Source organism: Anastrepha obliqua, chromosome 1 (assembly GCF_027943255.1).
Source record: "Anastrepha obliqua isolate idAnaObli1 chromosome 1, idAnaObli1_1.0, whole genome shotgun sequence".
Classification (NCBI taxonomy): domain Eukaryota; kingdom Metazoa; phylum Arthropoda; class Insecta; order Diptera; family Tephritidae; genus Anastrepha; species Anastrepha obliqua.
The window spans coordinates 178,929,633-178,950,827 of NC_072892.1; the positions used below are offsets into that span (position 1 = coordinate 178,929,633).

General features: G+C 36.4%; 1 protein-coding gene across 1 annotated transcript in view; it reads right to left on the minus strand.

The window, feature by feature from the left end:
- The window catches only part of LOC129238766 (protein pellino), a 136,012-nt gene extending 116,241 nt beyond the window's left edge, over positions 1-19,771 (minus strand). Inside the window, exons 1-2 of the mRNA XM_054873945.1 lie at positions 19,688-19,771; positions 12,009-12,205 (exon numbers count right to left, since the gene is read on the minus strand). Coding sequence (XP_054729920.1) covers positions 12,009-12,205; positions 19,688-19,771 — 281 coding nt within the window. The remainder of the gene's footprint in view (positions 1-12,008; positions 12,206-19,687) is intronic.
- Between the last annotated feature and the right edge of the window lie 1,424 nt (positions 19,772-21,195).

The following is a 21,195-nucleotide window of genomic DNA, read 5'->3' on the forward strand; positions in this document are numbered from 1 at the left end:
CTTTGTTGATCCTAAAATTTAGCCTAATTTTTCTTTCCGTCCGAAATGATTAATGATCTGATACAAACTTGACAGCGGCATTTCCCTCGACTGTTCACGCTAAATTTTCTATATTTTTTAAACGCGTTTTCTTCAATGGCTTTGGTTATGTTGCATTTGGTATAAATTGGAGAAGTTTTGTTTCTGACACCACATCACTACGGTGCCTCCGTAAGGTACATAGCTGAAGTAATATTTTGATTGATTATTCAAAAAAAAAAACCTACGGTTTTGCTTGTTTGTAAATATGGAATTACGTATAGAAATTTGGTGTATAGAGGTAGGTATCAGGAAATTTGCAAATATTGTTTTCCGTGCCTATATGTTGATTAGTATTTAATTAGTGAAGACGTTCATTTTTTTTTTTCGTTGTTTCCTTTTAGTTCTTGCGAACGCCGAGCTCTCTAAATCGTCTGCGGCTCCAAATCTTTTCCAAGCTAATAACCAATCCATCTCACAACCTCTTCCTCTAGGTATAACCACTTTGACATGCCCGAGTAGTTTCATTTCTCATCAGATTATCACAATAGCAGTGCTCGGTCTTAACTCAATCCTGAATCTCGGCCAGAGTCAAAACATTGTGCAAGTTTTACTTACGGTACCAATATGCAGGGTTAATATACAAATAGGTATACATACATATTTTCAAGCCGACCTTTAGTCACCGATAGATGTACCCTCAAACTTTCTAAGTATCTGATTTCTTGTGGCATTGCTCTCTTATAATTGTTCACTGCTCAGACGCTTGAAAAATTGAATCGCCTTAAAATGTGTAGTTCTATTTTCTAGTCATGTTATGTTGTCTTATGTTATGTTTTGTTATATTATGTTTTCCCTTGGTATGATACGTTTTGCTACGTTGCACTATGTTATGTTTATTTATTTCTTTTTAATTAAATTTTATCTACTTTAATTTATTTCATCTATTTAAATTTATTCTATTTTATTAATTTAAATTTTTTTCGTTTCCGTTTTCGTTTTGGCTTTGTTCACTCTTAAATCATGTTATGTTGTCTTATGCTATGTTCTGTTATGTTATGTAATGCTATGTTTTCTTACACTATGAAATAAAAAAATCTTTGTTAAGTGTCATTATGTTGTATTTTATGCTATATTATGGTACATTATGTTATGTTATCTTATCTTATACAATTTTATTTTATTTTTAATTTAATTTCATCTCTTATTTAATTTATAGAATTTATCTATTATTTTATTTATGTTTACTTAAAATTTTTTTTTTTTTTCGTTTCCATTTTCGTTTTGGTTTTATTTCATTTTAATTTTGTTATATTTTCTTATGGTTTTGTTGTGTTACGTTATTTTGTTTCATTTTCAATTTTATCTAATTTAATTTATCTGATCTATTTAGATCTATTCTATACTTGAGTCTACTATTTTATTCTCTTATTTTTTATTATTTTGTTTTCCTTCTTTTTTTCTTTTTTCTTCCTTTTTCCTTTTTTTCATGTTTTCCCCGCTGTTTTTATTTTTTCTTTCATTTTCGTTTTCGCTTTATTCTATTCTGCTATGCTTTATTAAGTTGTCTTATGTTATGTTGTGTTGTGTTATATTATGTTCAGTTGTGCTATGTTGCTTTACTTCATTTTATTTCCATATTCCATTTTTACATGTTTATCAATTCAATTTACTTCACTCAATTTTATATAACTCAGTTATGTGTAATTTAATTTGGTCAAGCCTAGTTTGATTTTAACTTCGTTTAATTTAATTTCAACTATAATTTGCTTTATTTCATTTTATTCGCCAAAATTGATATCATTTTTTCGCTCCCCATAGTTAGTCCCTGTTCTGAACGCCTGCAGCTGGCAGCCCTCATCGTCATGCTGGCATCAGAGTGCTCTATCAGATGACACAAAACCAGAAACAGGATATACCGCCGTGAGTACGAAAACAAAAGACTAACGCCTGCCTAACGCCTACCATCTATCACTACCATTGCTATTGTGAACGAATTACCCAAACCCCTTACTTTTTATTCAAGCCACTTTTTCAAATCACTTTTTCTTTTGCTGTCTTTACTTGTTTTCGATCATCGCACACTTTTCCATGTACTTAAACTCTTAAATTCCCTTTTCTTATTTCAGGAAAAAGCAGAAGTGTGAACATCCTTTTTTGAATAACTTACATATGCATGGATACTTATTCATATGCACATATCTACGTGCCCATCCAAATATGTAAAAAAAAATTCGCAAGTAGAGAAAAGTGTTTTTTGGCGCACAAAGAACTGGTTGGTCTGAGTCTTCGCCAGTTTCTTTGTCTTCACGATTTTTTGCCGACAAGTTGATACGTCGCGTGGGACAGGTTGAATGAATTGTAGTGAGTTCGGTTATTTCTTTGTTGTTCTTCTGTCGTTGAGCAAGAAATCGAGTACGAGTGTTTGTATTTAGAAAGTGTGTATGTTAACGCAGACCCTTATCAAGATTAAATTAAAAATTTCCAGTTGCCCAGAAACCTGGGATTATTGAAACCGATTCCCAGAAAGAGAAGAATCAATTCTAACTTTTATAGATCAAGAGAAGTTTGGGAAAAAGAAGGATCACTCAGTTTCAATAGACAATAACCCGTCAAGTACGTTCCATATTTACCACGCCACGTTCGTGTTGGTGATTGTACCACAGCAAGGCTAAAAGAGCAAAAGCAAGAGTAGAGAGACTCGAGGGGTAAGCTGTGATATTTGGCTTGAATAAATAAGGAAATAAACCTTTTCAGTCTCTCCAATACTTTTTTTTGCCATTCGCTTTTTAGAATAATGACCCAAGGAAAAGGAAAGGAGTTATGTGAGGAAAGTTATGTGTTGAATTAGTAAATTAAATTTATTAATTAAATTTTTTTTTTTTGCAAATTTTCTTTTAAGGAAAAAATCATATTGACCAGAAATGCTTCTTCCGATAAATCTCTTATAAAGCATAGTACTAAGTTTGCGTTTCACGTGAAATGGCTGTCAAAATTCATACAAATTGTATTGCCGTATGTACCTCACGGCAACGTAGTACGCAATTTAAGCCGTGGAAACACCGCGCACAGTCTCCAGGAACATGACGCTAGCAACATTTTTTCACCAAATTTAAATGCTCATGTCATATGAGCGAAAACTGACAGATCGTTTGCGAGTGAAGCGCCTGAGTTGGAATACTCCGAAACAATGGCATTTTTTTTAAGGGCGGCCGCCGTAACCGAATGGGTTGGTGCGTGATTACCATTCGGAATTCACAGAGAGAACGTTGGTTCGAATCTCGGTGAAACACCAAAATTAAGAAAAACATTTTTCTAATAGCGGTCGCCCCTCGGAAGGCAATGGCAAACCTCCGAGTGTATTTCTGCCATGAAAAAGCTCCTCATAAAAATATCTGCCCTTCCGAGTCGGCTTGAAACTGTAGGTCCCTCCATTTATGGAACAACATCAACACGCACACCACAAATAGGAGGAGGAGCTCGGCCAAACGCCCAAAAGGGTGTACGCGCCAATTATATATACAGGGCCGTCGAGGTAAATCCGGAAATCTGGAGCAGTAGCGTTAAATCTAAAACCGCTGATAAAGGGACATATTTTTCGTGTATTGTTTCCTGATTGACATTGGAGTGTCGGAGTAAGTGCTAGTGAACGATGAGTCGAGAGCAGGACAGAAGAACTGCGATACTAGAGTCACTTCGCGCCGGAAAAAGCCCTAAAGAGATAATTGAGTGGTTTGGCTACAAAAAAACGCAACCCTGGATGGACCGCGTGGCTGCTGGAAGAGAATATGCGTTTCAGCAGGACTCCGCACCTGCTCACAAAGCAAAGAAGACTCAGGCTTGGCTACAGAACAACCTACCCTACCACTGGTCACCAGATTTTTGGCCACCTTCAAGCCCAGACTGCAATCATCTTGATTATTACGTGTGGGGCACAGTTGAAGCAAAAGTTAACGCGAAGTCTCATAACATTAAAGACGCTCTGAAGACAACCATCGAGGAAGTGATGACCACAGTGGACAAAGAGGAGGTAGCTCGCGCATGTGGGCGCTTCAGGTCGCGGCTGGAGCAGGTAATTGCACGAGATGGAGGTTACATTGAATAATTTTCAACTATGATATGTGTACTCACATTATACAAAGTTAAGTGCAAATAAAATTATTTTTAAGTAAATATCCAATAGTTTTGTTTTTAAGTTCAACATTCCGGATTTACCTCGACGGCCCTGTATATAATGGCATTTTTAAGAAACACGTCTTCGCAAAGAGTGTAAGTAAATTTTCTTTATATTTTTTTGTGTAAATATATATGTATATATATAAGTGTATGTGTGTGATAGTTCGTTTAAAACCACTTTTTTACAAAAATTTCTAAATTTCTTCTGGGGCGATGCTCATAAATTTGACGTGTCCTCCTCCTTTGCCAATCAATGTTGCTAGCAACATTTCACTACAATTGAAGTGCGTGTTGCTGGCGAAATTTTGCAGCTGTTAAGTTAAGGATTAAAAATAAATGAAGCCTTAACGATTAAATATACCTATTTCAAGTGATTGCATTTTTGCTTAAAAATTTAATACTGCTTGTGTGTTAGTATTGGAGAGGCTGCGGTGTAATTCCAGATCATTTTGGTTTGAAACTCAGCACCACATGCGAATCATAAATTTATTCCATTTTCTGAGAACTTGTTAACTTATAAAAACTTATAAGAACTTATAAAAAGCAATCAAGAAATGTTTATGAAACATTCAACTAACTTTCACGCTGTACTCAATTCCACTCTATAAATTTTATTGTATTCAAATGTTTGACACTTTCTCTTCTCTAATCAGCCTTGACATATTGGCATTCTCCCAACTATAAAATCAACTGTAACTAACCACTTGTTTCTTCTTCGAAATGGATTAATAATTATTACCATGAAACTTTAAAACCTTTAATTTCAATATTTTATAATCACTTTGTTTGTGACAACAGCAACATTTACAGAACTCAATTATTGTCTTAATGATTTAAAATTTTAAAAACAATTTCGATTTACCAAAGTGTCAACTTACACCAGATATGTCTGACAAACACATACGAGTAACATACAAACTATAAACAGCATAAGCAATTCACAACAAAACTATGTGGAAACAAAAACGGAAAACTAAAACAAAAAAAGGTCGCTTTGAACATAAATACAGGGGTATTCAATAAGATAGTTATGTAAACTTTTTAGATATGTAACGCCTTTATGTTACTGACACTCTAAAGCTATAGAGAGCGACCAAATTTTGTGGTTAAGGCTAGTACTAACTTCACATGAAATTTCGCCAGCAACATGCATTTTAATAGCCGTGAAAAGTTACTAGCAACACTGATTGTCAACTGAGAAGAAAATAATTGAATTGTCAGAATAAAAATTGAATAAATGTAAACAAAGAAGTGTATGACAAATTTTGGTAAGAAAAGTGTTTTTAAACAAATTAACACACATCAATGTATATTGACACAAGAAAAAAATTTATAAACTAGATTTACCTACACTCTTTGTGAAGACGTTTCGCTTTAAAATACCAGGTCTTCGGCGTATTCAAACTCAGGCACTTCCCTCGCAAACGAACTGACAGTTTTGGCTCAAGTTTAAGTGATGTGCATTTTGAATAGGGTGAAAAAATGTTGCTGGTATGTTGCCCGGTGTGAACTGAGTACTATTCTGCCATGAGATGCATATGAAATTTCATGCATATTTCACCGCAATGCAATTTGTATGGATTTTGGCAGACATTTCATTATTATGATTTATGACAAGCAGTTTACAGATTGCGTACGGTATTTGAAAACTAATTAGCTTTACATTCATTGATATTCGTTTGCGATATCCGATATGAAAATTGCCCTAAGAAATTATTTAGAATTCAAGGCCATCACGCTGGAGAGTGCATTCAGGAACGAATAATTCTTCAAATAAAACATGCTCTGGACTAGGAATTGCAAGCTGAGTATATATGTATAACAATAATACTGAGACCCATTGCTACATATGGCTCGGAAATGTGGTCCATGACAGCACCCGAAGAAGAATCCCTCCGAGTCTTTGAGAAAAAAATACTCAGGATGATGTATAGTCCCACACGAAACAAAAGAGGTGATTATATAATACGAACCAACGAAGAGTTACTCTAATTCATGCACGGCGACGACGGACATTGTCAAATTCATCATCGAAGAGCAAGGGCTAAGGTGAATTGGACATTCTAAGAATGGAAGAAAACTTATACTGCAGCACAAACCTATGACAAAGAGAAATAAAAGTCGCCGCGTAGGAGACTAATGAACTACACAGAAGAAGACCTACGAACGCACAAAGTAACCAACTGGAAATATCTAGCAAGAGACAGAGAGACCTGGAAGAATATCGTAGAGAAGGCTAACAAACCCACCTCGGCTTGCAACGCCAAATGTTGAAGATGATGCTAACTTATGTGAAAAACTTCATAAATATTCTTCTAAACTAAACTAAAGGATCACACGAAGCCCATATTCGACGGACCCGACGGATATCGATGACTCTTTGGGCCCGTTCCAATCGACGAGGCTTGTCCGCAGGCAACAACCTTTGCGTCAATTGAATCTTATACGGGAATAAATGCAAATCAATGCGCATAATTTGTTATAAAGTGGTCCGAGCAATGCCCAACTGCTGAGAACGGCGATTTTGGGATGTCCTTGGCGACGCCTTGGTCGAATTTGATTTGGCCTCTTTGGATTAGAAAGAGCATCACCAGTCGAAAACCTTTCGTACAAACGTTTAATGGTGTTCTTAGAAGGCGCACTTTTCACATTATTTAATTTTTTATACGGACGTTGAGCTTTCACAATTGAATGTAAATTTGTTGAATGTAAATTTCAACAATTTGGGAGAGCTCGCGTGGCGTGTACTGTTCCATGGTAAAAATCTGCTTGGACTGACGCTTCCAACGCGGTATGTCATTAAGCGATTTGACGTCTCTCTCAAAAGATACAAGGTTGCCAGATGGGTCCGTCGAATATTGGCAACCCTGTACATATAAGCCACTGCATTTATCAGTTATATCGAACCCATTTGGTAAGCAGTCACATCGTTGAAAATTATGTCTCTACGATAGCGGTTCTAGATCAGGTCTGGATATACTCTATGGGTAAGGTAATGTAATGGAATACTATTTAATTTTCATTTAATTCCTAGCGCCTCTGAGAAAACCCTTTATTGCACATAGAAACTGACGTAGTATATCTAAGCAAGTAAATTTCTATGTGTGTGTGCATTTGTAGGTATTTAGCAGCACTGGCTCCTTTTTTTGTCGTTGACTCATATTTAGGTCAGCAGCATCGATTTATTTCAGCAGCGACAGAGCAATAAAACCATGAAAGGCAAAAACCACACAAATGGTGCTAACAAAAACAACCACAGTTAAATGAAAACCAACAACAGCAGCGCTACAATTTCAATTCTGTACTTGTAAGTACCAAAATGCATACCACTGAGTGCTGCTGGGGTCTGCTTGCTGCTGATTTTTTAGAGACACAACTGATTACAAAAAAAATAAAAATAAAAATGGAAATAGAAATAAAAATAGAAAAAAGATTAAATTAAAGTTTTTAAAGCGCCTTAACTTTATAGAGCAACTGTGAAGCTTACAGTTTTCGTTGCATTTGGGGGTAAAGAAAAAGGAATGTATTACTTTTTTATGAAAAAGGACTTATCACAACTTTTTGGGTCAATGTGCACATTCTTGAACATCGTAAATAAAACGAATAAAAGTAAAACAATAAGCGACAAAGAGCAACAGTAAAGCGCTGGGATTACACACCGAAAACTCAATTCAAAGCAGCCAGACTAGAAATCACCGCATTGACTTAGCGTAAATTGTCTTGGATTTGGTTGAGTGCTGCCACTGCTGTCTCATCTCGCACAATCCGAAACCAATTTCAACAAAATTTTCCAACAAACCAACGACACCATTAACTGTCAAACAGAACCTAGACAAACACAGACGCAAATACAAACGCATAAACAAAATGGCAGTGAGTTGTGAATAAAGAAAATGTATGTCTCAATAGTTGTTTTTGTGTTGATTAGATTTGTTAGACTGCGAAGGTTTGTGGCCTTTGTTGTCGTCCTTACGCTGATTGTCAGGCAACAGGAGGTCTATCCTCCCTTCGGATCAAAGAGAAACGATATTTCTTGAATATGTACGTGACTGCCGAGTAATTTTGTTGTTATACACAAATTCATATACACACATACATACGTACGAGTACAATAGATGATAGCTAAACCAGCGCATTGACACACAGACAACTTCTAGAGATTAAGCCAGAGCAGAGAAGCAGCAGCAAGCGCAGAGCGGCACGAAAACATGGAGATTTGCAACAAGTTTGATAAGATATTGGGGGAAGGACAAAAATCTCCAAGATAAGAAATCAAAAACAATATTTGCTAGCTTATTTGTGTAAACAAACACAAAAACATTTTATGTGGGTTTTGGGTGAAAATTCGAGGAATTTTTGAAAACAAAAAAATTTCGTGTTTGATAAAACGCTTTCAATGCGCTTAATGGCCTCGGGAGACGATCCAGCATGCTTGACTGAGCTTTGTGTGTGTTAGTGCAGTCGGGTGTCGTCGTGTCACACATACTTGTTGTCGGCTTTTGAATGATGAAAATCAAAAATTTTAGATATTAGCGTCAATCAGCCGACACGCACACATATAAAGTTCTTGTCAAACAATGCTTGACCGTCACCCGAGGCCATAACACTTTTATAAAGCTACGGCGACACGCTCATGCATTTTCTGTCCAGCAGCTTATATGTGTGCATGTCGGGTGCATAACGCTTACCCGCGAAAAAATCTAAAATTTTTGATTTTCATCATGCAAAAGCCGACAACAAGTATGTGTGACACGAAACAAGTACGTGCGTCACCCGACACGCACACATATAAACTGCTGAAGCTGCTGGACAGCAAATGCATGAGCGTGTCGCCGTAGCTTAAAGCAGATTATAACTACCGAAAGATAACAGTATTTTGAAAGCAAACCGCATCTTGCATTTATTGTAATTGATAAATGTCGGCTGCATGAAACCTCAGTTGTAATCTAGGAAAAATCGTTTGAATAAAATCCTTCTCCCGCCAGCGAATTCTTCAAATTCTTCAAAGGTTTTTCAATATATTTCAAAAAGAATTTCACTAAATGACGTTCAACGCATGCCCTTTCAAATACACTGTGCGAAAAATTGAATGTTAAGATTGGTTTTGAAAATTTGAAATGAAAAAATTGGCTTTCATAAGTTTCCATTTTTTTGATTTAGTGCGGATTTTGATTAAGCGTATGAGGTTTTTTGTGATGGAAGACCCATACTGAAATTTTGCAAGGAATAGATTTGTTGAAAGCTAGAAGGTTAAAACTAGCTCATTTTGTAATGGAACATTTTTGTACTGGTGCAATAATGAGGTCGAAGGCACCCACTTTGAGAGGCAATCGTGAACTGCTGCAACAAGAACAACAAGAAGAAAGACAACAGACAGTACCACCATTACCAACAACAACAACCACAAACAAAAAATAGCAACAGGGATAACACTACGACCAACAACAACAAATAAAAAACAAAATAACAACAACAATCATGAGTTCGCTCCCACGGCAGTCGGTTCTACGTTACCGTAGCGACCCGGATTTATATCCGGCCAGAGACTGTCACTTCAGCAGCATTCCCAGTATAGGGAATTATCAGTCCATAAGTTCGTGCGTGTTCTACACATAATTTCACTTTTGTAGGATTTTTGCGTATACAAAATTTTTCGCGGAATATAACAGAACTATTTATATTTTCTTTGATATATTGTGCATTCAACAAGTGATTTTAATCGCGGATAGAAGCGCGTGTTGTTACAAAATAAAATGGAATCTTCGAATGCGTATAAGAGGCATATTTTGTATTTTTTTATAAAATTGGTAAAAATGCAACAAATGCCAAATTTGAGAGTCGCTATGAACAGTTCACAGGCACCTGGTTCAGTTGGGAAAGGTTTGAAAGCTGGGAAAAGGGATTCCGCATAGACTTTCCGTCGCCAACCTTCAGCAGAGAGTGAATGTGTGTTCTCAGCTGCTGCAACGACTTGAATATGAAAGTTTTTTGAACCGTATCGTTACTGGTGATGAAAAATGGGTCCTTTACAATAATCCTGTTCGCAAACGCCAATGGTTAGATAAAGATGAAACACCAGAACCGACCCCTAGAGATGGCCTTCACCCCAAGAAGATTCTCCTGTCTATTTGGTGGGATATGGCCGGTATTGTTTATTATGAACTTCTGGAACCAAACCAGACGATAACTGCTGATTATTATTCCCATCAGCTATCAAACCTGAAACAGGCACTTAACAAAAATCGACCGTTTTTAGTGAATCGACGCAAAGTTTTGTTTCACCACGACAACGCAAGACCTCATACCGCAAGGCAAACATTAGGCAAGCTGAACGAGCTCGGATGGGAGCTAATGCCGCATCCACCATACTCTCCGGATATTGCACCTTGTGATTATCACCTTTTCCGTGGACTTCAATCCCATATGAGTAACAAGAACTACTCCTCAAAAGAAGCTATAAAAAGGGATGTCGAAGCGTATTTTGGCTCCAAGGATAAAAAATTGTTTGAGCAGGGAATTAAAAATTTGCCTAAACGTTGGGAAGGCACTTTTATACCGCCTCCATAAGGCAGATAGATTTTATGGGGGACCTTTTTCGTAGCAGATATACACCCAGAGGTTTGTCACTGCCTGCAGAGAGGCGACCGCTATTAAAAGTACCGAATAGTAGTCACGCACCAATCTATTCGACTAAAGCGATCGCTCTATGTAGACATAAGCCCTTAAAAAATCCCTAAGCACTTCTAAAAACAACGGAGCCAGACTTAGTGGCAGGATACATCAACAATTCTTGGGATAGAAGGAGACAGATGAGGCCGTTAAGAATTTCTTTTCGAAAAATAATGGAAATTTGCTCTTTCTAACATAGCAAAGCAAAGGAAAAGCTCAATCCTTTTATTTTGATTTTAAAAATGAATGTTGCATTTCGTCCACTCTCTAACCATTTGCTAGTTTTCTGCGATTTCTTATGCGCTTCTCTTCGTCATTATTTTGTTCTCGTTTGTGCCATTGTGCCATTTTTTTTGGCGTTGTAACCATTTATTTTAAGAAAAATGTTTATTATTTTTATCTTAAAGACCCACTTGGGTTTAAATTATTTTATTTACGCAGCAAATATCCCTCGCCAAGTGTTCCCAAAGCAAACGAAAATTGTATATTCCGTTTTAGATTTACGATTTTCAGCCATAAGCGAAAAATTAACCCATTATAAACTCGCTGGCCCACCAACCGCAAGCAATCAGAAAAATGTGAGTGAAGCGTGTGTGTGTAAAAATAAGCGTGTGGTTGTGTGTACGTAATACAAATCTAATTGCCAAGTAAACAAAAACAACGAGAGTGGAGAGCATGTGATTATAGCAAACAATTTAATCAGCAAATCATCTTGAAAATTTGTAAAGATTAAACTGCTTCAGAAAAATGAGTGAAAATCATGCCACGCACACTTATCCACAATAATTGGACTGACAACAGCAACAGCTATGTATGGGGAGATGAAAATGATTGCAGTGCAGCAGCAGCAGTGAGGAAAGCAACCAGACAACTCCCCAAAAGCTTCCCGAATCGAGCTGACGGTCCTCTGCGACTACGTGCGTTGCTGCTTCGCAAGGTGGAGTTGCACCGGTCGCGTCTCTTCCATCTAAGTTTCGTGCTAGACTCAATTATCAATCAACATGCCACAAATGAGACGCAACCAACGAGCGCTTGTGCAGTGGAGCTGAGATTAAATGCGCGACCGCTTGAATATTCGTTCAAAATTAATGCCGACCATGCCCGAGATTTGATTAACCGCAGGTCATTGCCGCCACAACAATTGCCTTCGTTTTAACTGTTGCTGTGGTGCTTCTTTTTGTTGCCTTTGCGCCGCCAATAGCGGCAGGAAAAGAGAAGCGGCGGCGGCGGCGATGGCGGTTGCATCACCACCTAAGCAGGCAGTAAGCGCGCAGGTCAATGGTCGGCCAGAGCAAATAACATTTGGTCGGTTACTCGGGCAATAAATGATGCGAGTTAACCACTTTGCAGCGAAGTGTGAAGTAAAAAAATGTCGAAATGAAAAAAGGCACCAAAGAGGACACCAAACAGACGGAGTAGTTTGTTATTTTCACAGGCAGATGTCAAGAGCTGTTATGTACTACATGGCTTAGTGAAAAAAACATTAGCCTTTTGACGCAATGTTGACTTTTGATGCCACAAAGAAATGCGAGAGCGAGATATTTTCGAAGGAATTATGTACAAAGAGGTGGGATTTCCAAAGGTTGTATTACACAAGAGTTTACTGTACACACCAAGTTTGTAAAGCTTTTAGGAAATAGTTGTTTTGCGGAAGTTATACCTAAAAAAATTTTTATAATCCGTGTAGATATTTTGATACAAGTTTTCCTGTAGATTAAAGTGTATAGTAGTGAGTGTAAAATCTATAAAAATGCTGGAAGTAGGTGCGATATTGTTTTTTGAGATTGAGAAGACATTTTGTTGTTGTTGTTGTAGCAGCATAAACATTCACCATACATGTACGGGGAATACTGCTCGACTAACAGTCCTTAGCCGGATATAAATCCGGGTCGCTCCTATAACGTGCAACCGACTCCTGTGGGAACATTAAAATAAAAACAACATAAAAACAAAAAACAAAATACGGCAATAATGCGCACTTTCGAAAAGAATGCTCGATATTTTTTTTTTTTATGTGGAAGAAAGTACCCAACACCGTCGGCAAAAAAATTGCCAAAAATAAACGAGATTTTTAAGCCACTTCAAGCTGACATTTTTATTGACTAAGATTCAATGGGCTATAAACCTGCATACTCGAAAATTTTCGACAAATTCTAATTAAAAAATTTGATATTTTAATTTTTCAATTTTCGAGATATTCGGTTTTTAAGATTATTTAAGAAAAAATTTTTTTTTTCTTTGCGTATTGTCCACTTTTGATCACTCCAGTCTATTATTGCGACAAACTCAGTACACCTTGGGAAGAACTGATTACATCGTCCCAACGGTGACTTTCGAAAGGAATTTCGTCAATCTCTTTCTGTCTATGGAAATTTGATATTCGATGATCAAAAATCCATCCATTTCACTATTTTGCCGTATTTTTATATGAAGTCGGAGCACTTACGTCGTTTATTCTTTCCTTTTACCCTGTATAGGAGCGAAGCCATCGTTGGTGACTTTATAACTCGACACGATGATGTGCCTAACCTCTTATTTTCATACTTCTTACTTTATAAAAAAGAGATAAACGACATATTTGAGTTGAAATTGGGTATCAGTATTGGCAAAATCATATTTTTCGAGATTGTGGCCCTATGTTATTAATATTTATTAATATCTTATTGACAAGTTCCGACAATTTATTTTTTTCTTAGTTCACTTCAATATTATTTTTTACAAAAATATAGTTCATTCTGCTACAAAAACCATGTACAGGTTTATCCAGGTTTCAAACTTTATGCAAATATTTATTTATTTTATTTTAAGCATAATTTTTAGAACCATTCCGAGTATGCATTTTTATAGCCCGTTAAATTCTAGTACAATAAATTACAAGTTTGAAGTGGCTGAAAACCGCATTGATTTTTGCCATTTTTTTTTATTTATCCATTTTCATTTTTTTGTCCATCCAACACCAAAGAAGTTATCTGTGTACAAATTACTTTTATTGTTATTGTTATGATTATTATCGGTATTAGTTTCTTTTATTATCTCGCCTAGACTTTTATGAAATAAATTAAAGGAAACCGTTGGCGATTAAAATGGTAAATGCAGCGTATCGAATTATCGTTTAAGGCAATATGAAATCTCAGTATGAACGCAAAGAAAAATATTAATGCAACAACAACTGCAATAAAATAATATGCCTCGGACGAGGTATTCATTATTTCATTGCTTTTACGCAGGCAGTCAGCAGTGGCAGAGGTCAGATTTATATACAGTCTGTGGCAACTGTATTATGATCGATGAATTTTTAACGTGTTTGCAGAATATAGGAAAAAAACATACACTATTTTGAACTTTCGGTTATAATGCATGGTAAAAATTGTTTTTTGTTTTTTTTTGAATTTGTCAGGAATTCAAAAACGACAAGTGAGACATGCAGAAGTGAGGCGTATCATGTGAAATAATTCTGAAGGAAATGAAGGATTCTAGACACAAAATAATGCAGGTTTTGTGGTCGTCCAACAAGAGACAAAATTTACTGGAAAAATGCATATTTAAAGAAGCTGATATTAACCCAATAACCCAGGGCAAACAACAGAAACTAACAGTTCCCACGACAGTCAGTTCTACGTAACCGGAACGACACGGACTTATGTCCGGCAAAGGACTGTCACCTCAGCAGTATTCCCCGTGTATGTATCAGACCTATCGTTCCCACGACAGTCAGTCAGTTCTACATTACCGGAACGACCCGGATTTATATTCGGACAAGGACTGTAACTGCAGCAACGTTTCATAAAAATCTATGGATATAAGTATACTAATATAGCTTATACCCGTGGGTTTCACCCCACATTTCTATCTAAAAGTATGCAATGTAAATAAAACAACTTTAACTTTTTTAAGTCAGTTTAGTTATTATTTAAAACGATCGGATATACGACATTTTTTGTTATATTATTTTGAGTATAAATAAAAAGGTTTTTCGGTGCACCAACTCTGGAGCAGGCTACATATAATTGGCCATGAGTAAAACATGAGTTGGTTAGATTGACTCCTGCTACAGCTAATGATTCTCCCTGAGCTTTATTTATCCATTGCGAAAGCCAGTCTAATAGGAAATTGGAGGCGTTTAAAATTGAAAGGTATATCCGTCGGTATCATTGGAATTCTTGGAATGAAAACTTTGTGGTTTTCAAAATTTCCTGATAAAACCATAGCTTCTATAACATTCGGTAAAAGTTTCGTGATGATTAGCCTTGTGCCATTGCATAAACGTGGAGGATCCAAATTACGCAGCATAATTATCATAGCTCCCTTTCTAAAAGCTTTTTGCGAATATAGATATTACAATGGAATGCATCAGCTGTTTTTTGTTTACATATTTACAGTGATGGCGATTAAACGATGATTTTATAACTTGTGGTGTACACTGTCAATATTTTCCGCTAGTTAAACTTGCACTTCAATTTGATGTGTGTGGTTTGCTATTTTATTAATTTGGATTATTTCATATTTAATTTCAAAATAAAACTATTTTAGCTTACATACGTAATAATATAGCTTTGAGTGTAATATTTATGTAACTAAACCGGCATTATTATCTAGGCATGGCGTAGTTTTTAAAGCATTTTTTTTAAATAAAATTGATATTTCGCTTAGATTGCTGGACTGTTTACTTACCGATAAAGCTTTACCAATAAGAGAATGCATTAAATTCAGCAATACCTCTATCGTTGATAATATAAATTCGTTTCTATATCAAATGGTCTAACCCCCATTTTTCTCTAAGCTCATATTTTTTCTAGGAATACTAAATACTAACTTCATTAAACTTTTTACAAATTTTTCGTATTATAAATGCGTCCAGTGATATGCAGTATGAAAAATCCCATTTGTATAGGAGGTGTCACGCCCCATTTCTAGCTATCACCAGTTTTCATGCAGGTGTTAGGTATTAACCTTATATAATCTCTTACCAAATTTCAGTTGTCTAGCCCAAATACATATATGGACAATGAAAAATTGCATTTATATGGGAGGTGCCAAGCCCTCTTTTTCGTTTTTCTCAGTTTTCTTGGAGGTGTTGGGGATTAACCTCATATAACCCCTTCCAAAATTTCATTGGTCTAGCCCAAATACTTCCAGAAATACGGACTGATAAAAATTCCATTTGAATGGGAGGTGCCACGCCCCCTATATATATCACAATATTTTTTAGCCCATGACCATCCCGGTAAGGTATCCAGTTCGTGTTTCAAATTTGGTTACGATCGGTTTATGCGTTTAGGACGCAAGTCGATCTATAGATACATACATAATTTGAATTTTATATATATAGATAGAAGAAGATGTTACAACAACAATAGTTTGGGAGAATCTCGTTATGAGGCCTTATTTGCATGATCTTGCTCGTGCAAATTCTATCTGGTTCTTAAAAATTGGATCAAAACGGCAAAGATTTGAATCCGTTCGAACAATGAAATATCGGCATGGAGTGTTTGCAAGGTTAAAAGAGGGATGTATATCAAACCGCACCGAAAAAAAGAGTTCGTCATACTGAGTCTGACGTATTTTTGAAAAGTAATTTCGAAAAAAAAAATTTTTTGTTAAACGTAGAGGTTGATTTTTCACATTTTACGTTATATCTGAAGCGTATAAACGGATCATAGTGTACGATATATTGAGGTGATCGAATATATCGAAGTAATGATGACATTAGAGTGGTACGTTACGGTGGTAGGAACTGAGACTTAGTGGGTAAGCATTGGAGCGGAGTTCTTAACGCCAATGCATTTTAGAACAAACATAAAATTGGCTCTCGAGGCAATCGATATATCATACGAAGCTTCAACAATCATACGAAGCATGTACAATTTTGTTTCTGAATAACTGTTTTACAAAATAAAAAAAAAACCGAGTTTGAGGGATGGAAATCTTTATTTTGACCTTTACGCGCTCCATTAGCTGTCGTTAATTTACTGCAGCAGTCTATTTGAAATATGGTTTACGTATGTACGAAATTTATAAATATTCCTGTAGGGTGATTAATTTTGCGCCACCTTGTATATAGTCTGTACATAACCATACAAACAAGTCAATGTTCCTTTTTTCATATTTTAGCACAACTTCTAGTTTAATTTTTATCAAAAGCAGAAATTCGAGTTCTTCAGTTTATAGCATCGTCCATAATTCAATGGCCAGCGACTGTAAGAATTGCCTTACCTGATGTTCTACCCATGCCACTGAATGAATGAATGAATGAATAGCGCGCGGCGAAAGATGCGTTGCTCACAGCCAACAAGAAGTGCAGACAGGCAACCACAGTTGTTGCACTGAGAACCTGATAGTTAGAAGCAACAATTCCCGAATGAAATGAAAGCAAACTGACGGCCAGGCAGCATATGTGGATATGTGTGCATAAGTGTGTGTTTGTGCACGAAGAAGCAACAAAAACGAAATTAGTGTTTTGGGATAACAAAAACAAAAAAAAGAAAAAAAAAAAACAAAAAAGTGATACATTTTCGAGGAAAATAAACTGAAACTCAACACAACTCAGGAATTAGCTTTTGGGGCAGGTTGAGGTTGAGGAGGACTAAAGCAAAATACAACAACACCAACCGCAGTAAGAACTCCGAAAATTGTACGGCAATAGCAGCTGCAACAAAGCAAAACAAAACCAACCGCATACATGCAATGGAAATCTGAAGGATTGTACAAAAACAGAAACAAAGCAAAAAATATATAAACAACAACACCAACGCCGACATCAGCTATTTATATTCCACCTTTTGGGGCATCACTTGGACACTCATTTTATCGTCACTTTAGCGTTCACAGCTGCAACTCGCTTGGATTGCCGCCGAAGCAATCGCATCCAAAAATGTATAAAATTTTATCTAAAAACAAAGCGTACGCGTTGATGTACAAAAATATGTTAGCACACGCATACAAATGTGCGCACTTACATACATATGAACACACTCGCATACTCGACATTTTCGAGTTCTCGCACAGAATTGCATTTTAGATTGAGTTGGATTGGATTGCAATTGTGGCAGAGCAGCGCATGCGTTAATTTTTCCGCAGACGCATCGCATGAAAAGCAGATTTATTTTGGATGTTGGAAGAGATGCGGTGGTGTTAGCGTTCTAATGGCGGCGCGATGCTGCTGCCTTCACTTGTGCCAATGCACGGGAATCGTATTTTTAAGGGGTTGGGTGGGTGAGTTGGTGTACGAAAAGTAGAAAGTAGGAGCAAGCCTATGGTGGGGAGATTGGCGGTGGACATTTTTGTAATACAATATCAAAGAAAAAAGCTCTGTTGAAGTAAAATTGCCGAGTAAGTGCACTCAAATTAGAAACATATAATTTATGATATCTATTTCGTGATATTTTTTTTACAACGAATGAAAACGAACGGGAAATATTTGTGGGGAAAAATATTAAAGCTAATATCGAGGAAAATTATCTAGTTTTTAACCACTTGAGGCTCGAGCGTTTTTACAAAAATATGTTACCAAAAACAGCAGGTTTTTTTATTTTGTATTTATAAGTTTATTTTGTTTAAAAATATTAAGAACAAATGACAAGTTGCGATTGGCAAGCACGATTCGTTCATGCCTCGTATGAAAGACAAACATGTCGAAACATGCGAGCAGCACTCGGGTTGGTGGGTAAAGTGAGTATATTCACCGCAAGCGCGAGCGCGGTTTGTTTAAAACCCGTTATCGGTTAAGCGATTAAGAAAATTATCAAAATATGTGAACGTAAATTTATGAGTTTAAAATGGTTTTTGTTTTATACAAAATTTTTAAATTGTATTGTATATAGCTTTTCAGAACAAAATATATACATATACAGTGAGTCACAGTCAAAGTGAGCCACACTTCCTAGTCATCAGATTTAGTAGAAATTTGTTTTAAAATACCACAGATTGGAAAAAAAGGTTTATGTGTTTTTATTGTTTGAATATTAGCTTCAATAATTCATCGCTAACATGAAGAACTTTCTTTGTTTGTTATAAAAAAATGAACAAAAACTAAAATAATTCACAAATTTATCTCACAGTGAAAGTGAGCCACCTTAGCTGAACTGAACTTAAATAACAAATTAATACTTTGTTGGGCCACCTTTGACGGAAATAACGGCTTTTAGACGTCTGGGCATTGATTTTAATAACTTACAGGTATATGTGGAAGGAATTTCACGCCACTCGTCTTGTAAGGCATCTAAAAGACTTTGTTTTGAAGAAATGCTATGTTTCCGCAGGTTTTGGTCAAGACGGAACCATAAGTTTTCAATTATATTTATATCTGGAGACTGCGGTGGTACTTCCAATACGTGGGGGCAATTATATAATAGATATTCCCGCGCAACAAACGACTTATGCTTAGGATCATTGTCCTGGTAAAAATAGAAGTCGCCTTCGATCCCTAGTTTTTCGACACTTGGCTTAAGATTTTGCTTTAAAATATCTATATAAACGTATTAATCCATTATGCCTGGAATATGTTGAAGATTTCCAGTTCCACCACCTGCCATGCAGCCCCAAACCATGACGGAGCCACCGCCGTGCTTCATACTGGGAGTTAGGTTTTTCGGCTGAAACTCAGTGTTTTTTGTCGCCATACCATATTCTTACCGTTAGAGCCAAATAAGTTAAATTTACTATCGTCTTTAAAGAGAACCTACAAAAATATTATTGTAGCCTCTACGTTGCATTATACCGTTCTGAACCTTTTGCCAGAAACTCATATCCTTGTAGACATTTTTCAGCGCAAACTCCAACCTTTTTTCGATTTTTTTGTTATTTATTAACACGGCTTGTTTCTCACCGTACGACCATTATAACCATGCTTTCTGAGAACTTTTCTTACAGTTTCGGGGTTAACGTGGATATTTAGCTGCTCCTCAACCATCTTCGTCAATTTTGGAGCACTAAGATGAGGATTTTTCTTCACTTTCCGCAAAATAAATGCCTCGTCCCTTTCTGAAAACGCCTTTTTTTTTGCTTTCTTTCTGCTTGTTTCCTACTCTTCCTCCTCTAGTAAAGCGATATATCGACTATTCACATATTCCGCAATTTTTCTTTGGGATTTTATTTTTTAAAAAGATCAATTACTAACTATCTAATTTCAACACTTGTTTGTCGACCCATCTTTATAACCCGCTTGATAATAAACAACTAAAACACTAAGAATAAGATGCAAGCGAAAATTAATATCCAAAAATACATATCCCGTTATTTTAAAAGAAACAAGGTTAGGTGGCTCACTTTGAGTGTGACGTTAGTTTGTGCGTTTGGTTTTGTTCTTCATTATTACTCTTACTTCGGCAGCAAACAAACAGAAAAAATACAGGGATTTAGACAAAAAATAATGAGTGTTTGAAAGTATTTACAAAAGTTGTTTAAACAAATATCTTCAAGGAATTGGTTTGCGCGAAACAAAGTTTGTAGTAGCATAACTCAACAAAAAATGGATTAAACGCAAGCTTATCAGTTAGTAGTCCCTAATTCGGACTGAATTTTCCAAATTCCTGGCGAGATATTAACATACTGATGATCTCCAAACAGATCCCAAAATTCTACAACAGTTCCTTGATATTTTGAAGTGCCCTGTCGACTTTAAATCCGAAGACTGAGATGGCCAATTGAGCTACTCGATTTAGTTCGTTTTCTGCAAAAAATCGAATTGCAATGGCGAGATGAGTGCTTGGGGTCTTTATCTTGATCGAATATAAACGGCGCGAGATTCTTTTTTTTTCGCGAGAAAGTGCAGTTATGACACCAATGCTTTCCACGACAGTCGGTTCTACGTTACCGAAACGACCCGGATCTATATCCGACCAAGGACTGTCCCTCCAGCAGCATTCTCCGTATGTAAATATGGACCGTTTCCACAACGATTCTACATTACCGGAACGACCAGAATCTATATATTCGTTCAAGGACTGTCACACCAGGAGCATTCCCCGTGCACGTATGAGGAACGTTTATGCTGATGCAATAACAACAACAATCAAGGATTGTTTTCGCCCAAATAAAATTGAGGTTATAGAAGGCCAGCTCAGTGCGCCGACCTCAAACCTTTAGAAAATCTGTGTGGGGACTTCAAAAGAGCTGTACACAATACCAAACCGAGTAAGAATCAACAATCAACAGCTTAGGAAAATTACTGAAGATGCGTGGCTGAAGATTCCGAAGCAGCGATTTGAGCAATTGGTGAATATTATGAATTGCTATTTTTTGTTATACAAATTTTTGTTTTTCTTTATAGAAATTATTTAAAAATGTGTTTAGTTAAAGAATAGTCAAAATAATAATAAAAGCTTTCTAATCACA